The sequence below is a fragment of the Spermophilus citellus genome (assembly GCF_964194105.1).
Source record: "Spermophilus citellus genome assembly, chromosome: 10".
Taxonomy (NCBI): Eukaryota; Metazoa; Chordata; class Mammalia; order Rodentia; family Sciuridae; genus Spermophilus; species Spermophilus citellus.
In genome coordinates this window covers 32,039,299-32,051,039 of record NC_138197.1, presented here as the reverse complement: position 1 = coordinate 32,051,039, position 11,741 = coordinate 32,039,299, and the positions used below count along the sequence as shown (strand labels likewise).

The 11,741-nt window shown below is 45.2% G+C and overlaps 1 protein-coding gene across 1 annotated transcript; it reads left to right on the top strand.

The window, feature by feature from the left end:
- The first annotated feature begins 761 nt into the window (after positions 1-761).
- On the top strand, positions 762-11,214 carry LOC308658949 (complement C1r subcomponent-like protein). Its single transcript, XM_081311904.1, has 5 exons — positions 762-832; positions 2,983-3,172; positions 5,760-5,885; positions 6,035-6,109; positions 8,745-11,214. Exons 1-5 carry the CDS (start codon positions 764-766, stop codon positions 9,515-9,517), a joined length of 1,233 nt encoding a protein of 410 aa, XP_081168030.1. The 5' UTR covers positions 762-763; the 3' UTR covers positions 9,518-11,214.
- Positions 11,215-11,741: the final 527 nt, after the last annotated feature.

Below are 11,741 nucleotides of genomic sequence, written 5' to 3'. Positions count from 1 at the left end.
TAAGAAATTTGAAGTGACAGCTGAGCTGATTCCTAGGGATGTGGGGATACTTGAGCTCACCTGTGGCCCTGACCATAGTAGATAAGGAACTTCCAGAGGTTATGGGAGGATTTAAAAGACTATATAAGCCAAGCAGCAAACACCTGTAATTCCAGTAACCCAAGAGGCTGAGGCAGGAGGATCACAAGTTCAAGGCTAGCCTCAACAATGTAGCAAAACCCTGTCTCAAGATAAAAATAAAAACGGCTGGGGAGTGAGTTCAGTGGTTAAGTACACATTAGTACCAAAAATAAATAAATAAAATAAAAGATGATGTAAGTCAAATGACCCTAACCCATCTTTGGTGAAAAGGGAGAGGAAAAGAACGTTCAAGTTCATGGGTCACAGGTTCTCCAAGCTGCAGGATGGTGATGTAAGTGAGTGGGAGGGAGAGAGATGACTGGTTAAAGACTCAAGCCATCATACCACATGTGATACACAAACAGTAAAAATTAGTTTTTACTGTGTACAAAATTTTTTTAAAAAGTGTCAAACGGTGGTGCCCTCCACTCTGATGCCTGAAGGCCAGCATGGTTTTGGAGATTGTTTTCCCAGTTGTGGTGGATGAGCTATTGGACAGCAGGTGGCAGTCAACCCAGAGAATTAGAAAAAGGGAACTAGTTACTCAACTCATTTCCAGTAACTTCTCCCTCCTCCCCACAGGGCCTTCTCCAGCCCCACCTCCTGTTCCCTGGCCTGGGCCAAGTCCTCTAGCAGGTTCCAGATGTCTGGTCCCAGAGTTGGGGAGCTATCTCTGGAGAAGCCCTCCCTCCACAAGCTGCCCAGGCAAGATGTGAGTGTGCCCCAGGGAGAGGCCTGGAAGAGGAAAAGGGTGAGGAGAAGGGGGATAGGACACACACAGCCTATGTTCACACAGCCCACGCACACACGCACAGAGCAGTTAGTCCAGAGGGAACTGGAGTTTGCTTATGGCCTCTAGCAGCCTTCTTCCCTGGAGCTGGTCAGGCTTAATGCTCTGAACAGGAAACATTTAAATGTCCCCCTCTTGTACCCTCATTGCTGCTTCAGATCCAGGCAGAAGGCAGCCCTTCTGCAGATGAGACTCTCCAGGGAGAGGAGCAATGGCAATGTCCTCAGAGGGTGGAAAACTGAGTTCTGCAGCTCAGGCTGAATGGGAGGCTGTAGGAATTGGGTGGGGAAAGGGTAATAATGAGGGAGTAGACAGGAAGTGGCCAGGCCTCAAGGGCTGAGGCCAAAGCTACTGGCCCTGCCTTTGCCACAGGCCTTCCTATTCCTTATTGTCACTTGGCCATGGATATATGTTATTTTCATAAATCCATGGCCTCCCCTACTCACAGGTGCTGGCTCCTCCTCTGGGGAGTCCTCCAGTCTTACCCCACACAGGGCTCTGTGCCCTTGGCCTAGTGACTCCCCCAGGAGCTGACATCCCCTGGGTACCCAAAGCCATATCTTAAAGGCCACGAGAGCAGCACTGAGGCTCCAGAGGGTTTTACTGTGAGGTTAGTCTTCCAGGACTTTGACTTGGAGCCATTTCCAGAAGGGGATTCTGTCACAGTGAGCTCGGGGAGAGGGCTTTCAGGGATCCTGGGGAGGGAGACTCCCAGGGGCAGTGGGAGGTGAATCTGCCCTGAATCGCCCATCTGGGGGGGGGCGGGGGGATGAAGAGTGCAAGTCAGGGAAGTGGCAGTCTACCCAAAACATGGCTTCCTACCAGTGTCTCTGTCCCTGGCTGAGTGCTGGAGGACAAAAGAGAAAGTGGCAGGACAGGTCTTGCATTTTAGACTTACAAAAGGAAACATAAACATTGCAGCTCTAGAGGAAAAGGTCAAGGACTCACACATCAGCTATTGTTGAGTCCCTGGGAAAAGTTTACCTTGGCGAAGATACCCCAAGACTTCTTAGGGCAAGGGCATTATTCAGAATGAGGACATTTTTAGAACAGTACTTTATATTGTATTTTGGCTTAAATTTTGTTTATATCAAAATAAAACATGCACATAATTTTTTTTTTTTAAAAAAAGCAGGGTCTTTCAAGGCTTCTAATGAAAAATAGCAGTCTGCAGTCTACTCCTCTCACCCCCCCTTAAATGCTGCTCCCCAGGAGCAATCCTTTCCAATTCATGTAAGGGTTTCATTTGGTATTTACCTTCATATATTTGAATAATGCTTATTATATTATGCATTGTTCATATTCAGTCTATTACTCACTTTTCAATTTTAGTCTATTATTCATTTTTCATTATTTCTCATTTCCTATTAATTCCAACCATAGAAAATAAGGACTGGTTTTATCTTTCTTAGTCCTTCACCATCCACATTTCCCTTGCCTGATTTTCCCAGTTTATCAATGTTATCATTATTAGTTGAATCTATATTTATTATTTCACATTTGTGCACATAGTATTCAGTAATTATATTTCCTTTTCCAACTTTTGGGTTTCCCAGGAGTCAGTAATGACATGGAGTTCTCTAAGGGCGGGAAGGTTGTTGGGTTTTGTTTCAATTTTTAGTTTGCTAAGTTCTCCCTGTAACTAATTTCTTCCAAACTCTTATCCAGGAATGTACAGCTTTTCTCAAAATACTGAGGCACAAGCTGGGCGCGGTGGCACCCGCCTGTGATCCCAGCAGCTTGGGAGGCTGAGGCAGGAGGATAGCAAATTCAAAGCCAGAGTCAGCAACTTAGTGAGGCCCTAAGCAACTCAGGAAGACCCTGTCTCTAAATAAAGTATTAAAAAGGCCTGGGGATGTGGCCCAGTGGATGTGGCCTCTGGGTTCAATTCCCAGTACCAAAAAAAGAAAAAGAAAAAGAAAGTGTGGCCTTTAAGTGCCAGAGAGGTACAGACCTTCTAGATGGGACTGGAGTCATACACCAACTAACCCAGAAGTGACCCTGTGTCCACCAGTGGTGCAGACTCACTGCATACTTACCTGACCTTTCACTCCTCCATGTCTTCCTTTCAGATCTCAGCTAGTAGGATGGATCTGAGCCAGCTCTGTGGTAAGCAGGGCTCCTCTCTGGGCAGCCCCCCTGGTCAGGGGGAGTTTGTGTCCACAGGGAGGAGATTTCGGCTGACCTTCCATGCACACACTTCCTCCAAAGACAAGACCACCCATCTCCACAAGGGCTTTCTGGCCCTCTTCCAAGCTGTGGGTGAGTATCCCTCCTTGGGTGCAGGGAGAGAGCCTCTGTCCCCAGCTATGGTCCCGGTGTTGTAGGACAGATGAAGCTGGACACTGAGGAATCAGCAGGAAGCAGTATTGGCTGTAGCCCAGGTCCAGAGGAAGGCTTTCACCTAAATCAGTTAATTTCTCTGAACCCAAAGTTCAGAAATGTTTGAAACTTTATACCCAGTGTATAGGGGGAGGGGGAGCTCAGAGACTCACAATCTGCAGAAGTCCACATAAAAGTAGGTTTTTTCTATTGTTCTGGGCAATCAACCCAAGCCTGGATACAAAAATAACTCTAGGACACTCTCTGTGAAAATCAGTGCCTGGGAAAGGGACAGTTGCCTCCCCTTCTCCCTCCCCACACCCCACCAGCTGGTTTTTCCAAGGAACCTAATTAGCACCAGCACCATCTACTCATCTACTCTTTTGGACACCCCTCACTCCCCGCCCCCTCTTCACACCCCCACGGGTGGTGGCATAGGCCTGTAATCAATCCCAGGGGCTCTGAGGATCCAGTTCAAAGCAAGCCTCAGCAAAAGCAAGAAGCTAAGCAATTTAGTGAGACCCTGTCTCTAAATAAAATACAAAATAGGGCTGGGGATGTGGCTCAGTGGCCAAGTGCCCCTGAGTACCCTCCCCCCCCCAAAAAAAAAGACTTTCCCCAGAATCTAACTACTTTCCTTTGAAATGTAAACAGCCCTGTGAAGGCTTCCTGGCTAAGGCTAGAGACTATGTTAAAGGGGCCTGTGCTTCCTTCATCACACTCTACTTTTGTAAACACACTTTCCGCCTAAAAACTCTTACAATCATATGTAATTTTAGACTAGAAAATTTACTACACTAGATAGCCCATAAATGTTGTGAAAAACTAGTACAGGGGTTCTCAACATCTGGAGTGCTGATCTCCTCCGGACCCACAAGATAGTTACCACAAGATAGAGCAACAGGAAATAGGAAGCTTAACCACTTTTGAAACTCTTTTTTTTTTTTATTGATTGTTCAAAACATTACAGAGCTCATGATATATCGTCTTTCATACATTAGACTCAATTGGGTTTTGAACTCCCATTTTTACCCCTCAGATACAGATTGCAGAGTCACAACTGTTACATACTCTCTTTTGCAGAAATTCTTGCTGATAGTCCAAGAACAATTATGGTGAGGGTCTCTGGAGAAGCTGAATTAAAATTTTCTGTGGAGTAGGGGGTGCCACTATACTGGCACCTTGAAGGGACAAGTGGAAACTTGAGTGACTGCTGAGGCTAGAATTTCAGGGACATCTGGGCGGACCCCATCCTTGCCCCATTCTTGACCCTACTAGCAAGCAGCCCCATTAAGGGGAAATCATTCCTTAGCTCCAGCCATTGTTTCCAGGCAGGTTTACAGTCCCAGTATTTACAGATCAAGAGAAGCCAAAAAGAGTTTTAAGTAAAATTCTAGATTTTTCAAATGGTAACTCAGACTTTTTTTTTTTAAAGTACTTCTGTGTGTTAAATTAAAAGGCAAAAACACAGTAGATAGTGTGATAAGTGTTCCTCTGATGTCTGGCCCTTAGTTCCTGGTTACTTTCTCCAGAAACAACTTTGCTTTCCATTTCCTGGGTATTCTTCCAAAATATTCTATACACTTTGAAGATACATTGTGTGTGTGTGTGTTACATACTATATACAATGTTCTAAATTGTTTTTTCATTTGCTATATCTTTCTTAAAAATTATTTAGTTAGTTAGTTAGTTAGTTAGTTGTCAAGGGACCTGCATTTTATTTATTTATATGTGGTGATGAGAATCAAACCCAGTGCCTCACACATGCCAGGCAAGCGTTCTACCATTGAGCAACAACTCCACCCTCTCACTTGCTATATCTTAACAATCATTCCATATGCATAGGATTAGCATTGACTCATTCCTTTTTAATGATCACAGAATATCCCTTTGATTGACATGTCATAATTATTTAATCAGTTCTCTGCTGATAGATATTTTGCTGCCATAAACGGCGATGATGTGGATAGCCTTACATATACATTTCTGAGTGTGTATAAGAGAGCATCTTTAAGTCTTAGAAATTGAAATGGTCGGTCAAAAAAGACTTGCATTTTTATTTTTGGTATTGTTAAATTCCCCTCCATAAAGGTTTTACTGATTTACACTCCCACCAACCATGTTTGGAAGTCTCTGTCTCTCCCATATCCCACTTAGCCATAGTTATTTTTGAAGTCTTTGCATGTTGACAATCAGTTAGTAAGAACTAGCTCAATTTTTTGGGGGGGAGTACTGGGGATTGAACCCAGGTGTGCTCTACCACTGAGGTACATCTATAGCCCCTTTTTATATTTGATTTTGAGACATGGTCTCACTAAGTTGCTGAGGCCGGTCTCAAACTTGCCATCCTTCTGCCTCAACTTTCAGAGTTGCTGGGATTACAGGTATGTGCCATGGCATCTGGCCTTCGAGTACTTTTTAAAAAGCACTATTCAAGTCAAACAAAATATAGTTATGGCTAGAACCAACTCCTGAGTTGCCACTTTGCAAGTCTGTGTGAGGCCTAATGACAGCTATTTTCCTATAGTTGTGAGCTGCAGTCAGCCCATCAACCAGGCCAGTGGAGGCTCTGAACCCATCATTGCACCGGGAGCCAACTCTTCCAAGATCCATAGACACTGCCAGGAACCCTATTATCAGGCAGTGCCAGCGGGTGAGTACCCATCTACTGAATAAGCAATTTCCATCTGCCTCACTCCCACCCAAAGACCTACTAAGGCCCTGGAAGGACCTAATCTGTTAGCCTGACACCTTCCAGTTCTGAGTCTGCTTCTTTGCTCCCAACCCCCATTTTCTCCTCAGGGACACTCAGCTGCCCATCCTGGGGGACCTGGAAGGACAGACAGGATGGGGTGGAGATTCCTCAGTGTGTACCTGGTGAGTAGTTACCTGCCCAGTGCTGTTCTCATGGTCATTCCCAAACAAGCCTCAGCTGTAACTTGACCTGTGGGACACAGGGAACTAAAGGAAAGCCTTGGGGTAGAAAGGGGAGATGAGCATGGTGGTGCACGCCTGGAATCCCAGCGCCTTGGGAGGCTGAGACTGGAGGATCACAAATTCAAAGCCAGCCTCAGCAGTTTAGTGAGGTCCTGATCAACTTAGCGAGATCCTATCGCAAAACAAAAAGGGCTGGGGATGTGGCTCAGAATTTAAGTGCCCCTAGGTTCAATCCCCAAGACCACACACACAAGAGAGAGAGAGAGAGAGAGAGATGTGTGAGAACAGAAGGTGAGGAGGAAATTAGGAAGGACCAGAAAAGAAGAGCCAAGGAACTTGTCCCTTATTCTTCAAGGGTCAAAGTATGTCTGAGAAAAGAAAAGCACAAGAGGATAATCAGTTGGGTGAGTGAATGAGGAAGAAAAGGAAGGTTGAAATAAGAGAAAATTCTCTTTGTATGTATTTAAGGGCACAGACAGGCTTTCTGCCTGCCCTCCCAAAATCTTCCTGCCTAGATGCTACACTGTGGCAGACGTGTGTGTGTCGTGTGTGTGTGTGTGTGTGTGTGTGTGTGTGTGTGTGTGTTGGGAAGGGTGCCAAGCTTCAAGCCCAGGACCTTGCACATGCTAGACAAGTGCTCTAACCAGTAAGCTATTCCCTAGCCCTCTACCTTTTTTTTTTTAACTGAGACAAAATTCACCGTTTTAACCATTTTGAAGTGTACAATTCAGTAGATTTTGTAAAAACAATACCACTAATTCCAGAACATTTCCACCATCCTCCATCTGAAAAACCCAGTACCTCTAACTCTCTGTTCCTCCATCCCCTGGAAACCACTCATCTACTTTCTGTCTCTGTAGATGCGTTTATTCTGGACATCTCATACAAGTAGAATCACACAATATGTGTCTGGCTTCTCCCACTTAGTATAATGTTTTCAAGGTTCATCAATGTTATAATATGTATACTTTGTAGCAGTACTTTATTCTTTTTCAGGGGGCGTGGTACAGGGGGATTGAACTCGGGAACACTGGACCACTGAGCCACATCCCCAGCCCTATTTTGTATTTTATATTAGAGACAGGGTCTCACTGTGTTGCTTAGTGCTTTGCTTTTTCTGAAGCTGACTTTGAATTCAGGATCCTCCTGTCTCAGCCTCCTGAGCTGCTGGGATTACAGGTGTGCACCACTGTGCTCCACAGGGGACTTCATTCCTTCCATACTTTTTTTTTCTTTTTTGGTACCAGGAATTGAACCCACGGGTGCTTAATCACTGAGCCACATCCCAGCCCTTTTAATTTACTTATTTAAAGACAGGGTCTCACTAAGTTGCTTAGGCTGGCTTTGAATTTCCTCCTGCCTCAGCCTCCTGAGCTGCTCTTATTACAGTTGAGCACCACCTTGCTATGCCCTCAGCCTTTTTATAGTTAAATAATATCCATTTGTGCCTATATACCACATTTTATTTATCCATATATCAACTGATGGGCATGTCATGTGGATTATTTTAACTTTTTAAAATTTTTTGTAGTTGTAGATGGACAGCATGCCTTTATTTTATTTGTTTATTTTTATGCAGTGCTAAGGATCAAACCCAGTGCCTTACATGTGCTAGGCAAGTGCTCTGCCACTGAGCTACAGCCCCAGTCCCTTCTTTCCACTTTTGCCTATTATGAATAATACTGATATGAGTGAAGTGGCTGGATCATATGATAATTCCATCTTTAACTTTTTGGGGAACCACCAAACTGTGTTTCATAGCAGCTGCCACATTTTACATCTCACCAGCAATATGAAGGTTCAAACCCATCACTTGTAATTCACTTTTGTTTTTCCAGTACTGGGGGTGGAATCCAGGGGTACTTTACTACTGAGCCACATCCCCAGCCCTTTTTATTTTTTATTTTGAGACAAGGTCTCACTAAGTTGCTCAGAGTCTCACTAGATTACTAAGGCTGGCCTTGAACTTGCGATCTTCCTTCCTCAGCTTCCCAAGTTGCTGGGATTACAGGTGTGCACCACTGCACCAGGCCACATTTTCAACCAAAGCATTACCTTCCAAATCCAATAGGATCCACAGAAAACCATAGAGCAAGGCTGAAATTTTCTGCTCAGGGAGTGGGTTGGAGGACAGAAGATGCACATGATACAAATTAGGAAATGACATAGAAAACAGGCAAGAGGTACTAAAGACAAACTCTGCTGGCACCATGATGTGGCCCAGAGGTAGTCCCACCAAGAGTCTAGAGGACTGGCTTAAAGATGGCCGAGGAGGCAGGAAAGGGAGCCCCACAGAGTCAGTCCCAAAAGTGCTCATCCAGGCTCCCCACCTCTCAGTCCACTGTCCTGAGTCCCATACAGGTTATGTGCCCAGTAGTGTCAGAGTTGACTCACTGCTTCCGTCAGTCCCTGTGGTCTACACTCATGGGTCTGTGTCATCGCAAGGTCCTGATCCCATGCAGAGCCATACCTGGGGCCTTCTTTATACATCCACCACAACGCTCACAGAGCAGCGCTGTAATCCATGTGTCTGGTAGCAGGGCTGATTGTTCCCTTCTCCCTCTCTCTCTCCCAGTCTGTGGACAGCCAGTCACCCCCATTGCCCAGAACCCAAAGATCCTGGGTTCTTCCAAAGCTAAACTGGGCAACTTCCCCTGGCAAGCCTTCACCAGCATCTATGGACGTGGGGGCGGGGCCCTACTGGGCAACAGATGGATCCTCACTGCTGCCCACACCATCCAGCCTAAGGACAGCATCTGCCTCAGGAAGAACCGGAGCGTGAATGTGTTCCTGGGCCACACAGACATAGCTGAGATGCTGAAAGTGGGAAACTACCCTGTCCGCCGGGTCTTTGTGCACCCAGACTACCATCAGAACGAGTCCCACAACTTCAATGGGGATATCGCCCTCCTGGAGCTCCAGCACAGCGTCCCCCTGGGCCCCAACCTCCTCCCAGTCTGTCTGCCTGACAATGAGAGCCTCTACCTTGATGGCCTGTGGGGCTACGTCAGTGGGTTTGGTGTGGAGATGGGCTGGCTAACTGAGGAGCTGAAATACTCAAGGCTGCCCGTAGCTCCAAGGGAGGCCTGTGAGGCCTGGCTCCGGGAGAGGCATCGAACTGAAGTGTTTTCTGACAACATGTTCTGTGTTGGGGATAAGATGCAGATGAACAGTGTCTGCCAGGGGGACAGTGGTAGTGTCTATGTGGTGTGGGATGATCGCACCCATCGCTGGGTGGCCACAGGCATCGTATCCTGGGGCATTGGGTGTGGCAAGGGGTACGGCTTCTACACCAAAGTACTCAACTACGTGGACTGGATCAAAGGAGTGATGGACAGCAAGGACTGACCCTGGAACAATTGAGCAGTGACCAGTCAACACTGTGGAGGTTGCAGTCAAGAGAGGGTTGGGGATGAGGACGGAGCCCTGGAGGGAGAAGCAGGGAACCCCTATTTAAGTCATTGATGCAGTCAGCACATGGAAGAGAAATTCTCTCCCATCAACCTAAACCATCCCAAACAGGAAGCAGCACCCCACAGCCCCCTTCTCCCCACCCTCTACCTTCCTGCATGTTTGCACCAGGGAAGCAAGCTCTGGACATCACTCAGCACTCACCGTACATGTCTTTTTTTTTTTTTTAATTGGTTGTTCAAAACATTACAAAGCTCTTGACATATCATATTTCATACATTAGATTCAAGTGGGTTATGAACTCCCATTTTTACCCTGAATACAGATTGCAAAATCACATCGGTTACACATCCACATTTTTACATAATGCTTTGGCATCCCTTTCCTGTGCTTCATCTGCTGATGCAGCCTCTCCTGTAATCACTTATGGACAAGTCACCTTCTCATCCCTATTCAGAGGAAATATGGAGGAAGGGGTCTAAATTGCAATTTTGTGAGGATCACGAATTTGAAGCCAGCCTCAGCAATTTAGCAAGGCCCTAAACAACTCAGTGAGACCCTATCTTTAAATAAAATATATTTTTTAAAATTTTTAGAGAGAGAGAGAGAGAGAGAGAATTTTTTTAATATTTATTTTTTAGTTTTTGGCGGACACAACATCTTTGTATGTGGTGCTGAGGATCGAACCCAGGCCGCACGCATGCCAGGCGAGCGTGCTACCGCTTGAGCCACATCCCCAGCCCTAAATAAAATATTAAAAAGGGCTGGGGATGTGGCTCAGTGGTCAAGCACTCCTGGGTTCAATCCCCTGTACCCCCCTCCCAAAACTACATTTTTTTTCTGAACTATCCCAAAGACCCTTTAATTGACCTTCAAATATTCAAGCTATGGGCTTCATCACCTACTACAACTCCTAGATGTAATTATCAAAATATCCCCTTTTTTGTTTGACGTCTTCTCTATGCCAGGTGCTTCACATGTTATTTTACTTAGTCCTCACACTATTTTTGCAAAGAATGTGCTATTATCCACATCTTACAAATGAGGAAGCTGAGGTTCAGGGAGCTACGGTGACCTGTGTTAGTCCCACAGCTGGTGTTTGACTGCAGAGGCTGTGCTCCTTCAGGATGCCAAGATCTTCCCAGTTCTCCTCAAGACCTACCACATCACCCCCTTCCTTGTTCCGGTCCCTACATCCTCACAGATTCTCCCTCCCTGAGAGGCCTTGCTTCTATGTAGATGGCATCACCTGCTCACACTTCCTGCTGGCCTGTCCCATGCAAACACCTAGGTGAGCCTGGTGCTGGATTGGAAGTTCCTGCAGACAGCCTGGTTGGTGCCCCTCTCATCATGAAGGTACAGCTACCCAGAGAAGACCAACTCTTTAATTTTTAGTAATGGTTTGAGGTGCTTTATAGTGGAAAACAAAAAGTAAAATACAACTATTCAGTGGAAATGGAAAATGAATAACATAAAACAGAGAACAAATTTGTTAGTGTTGAAAGTCAAGTTCCCATATGGTCAGAGGTTATATTTATCCTGGCAAAACAGCAGGATTCAAAGTTGTACATACATATGGTTACTTCTGCTTCTATTTTACAAACCTATAGGCAGTACAAAAGACAATAAAAATATTCTCAGGTGGGCATGGAGTCCTATGCCTTTAATCCAAACTACTGGAGAGTCTGAGATAGGAGGATAAGCACCTCAGGCTCAATCCCCAATACTGGGAGAAAAAAAAACTCAAAATATTAAACAGAAAAAGAAAAAAAAGGGGCTGGGGATGTGGCTCAAGCGGTAGCGCGCTCGCCTGGCATGCGTGCGGCCCAGGTTCGATCCTCAGCACCACATACAAACAAAGATGTTGTGTCCGCCGAGAACTAAAAAATAAATATTAAAAATTCTCTCTCTCTCTCTCTCTCTCTCCTCTCTCACTCTCTCTTTAAAAAAAATAAATAAATAAATAATCAGAGGTGTTTTGGGTGATATGATTTTGGCTGTTCATTTCTCCCCCATTCTGTATTGGCTAATTGTTTTTTTTTTTTTTTATTTAGGGAGCATGTGTCATTTTTGTTTATTTCATTTTACTTATTTTTTTAGTTTTTTATTAAAAATGATATGAGTTTCTCCCTACCATGGCAAAAATAGATATCTATATTCA

Excerpts from the sequence above, each read along its gene's own strand:
- LOC308658949 (XM_081311904.1), top strand. The coding sequence starts at position 764 with ATGTCTGGTCCCAGAGTTGGGGAGCTATCTCTGGAGAAGCCCTCCCTC. Across the intron at positions 833-2,982 it reads ACAAGCTGCCCAGGCAAGAT|ATCTCAGCTAGTAGGATGGA; the intron begins GTGAGTGTGCCC and ends TCTTCCTTTCAG. Across the intron at positions 5,886-6,034 it reads TTATCAGGCAGTGCCAGCGG|GGACACTCAGCTGCCCATCC; the intron begins GTGAGTACCCAT and ends TTTTCTCCTCAG.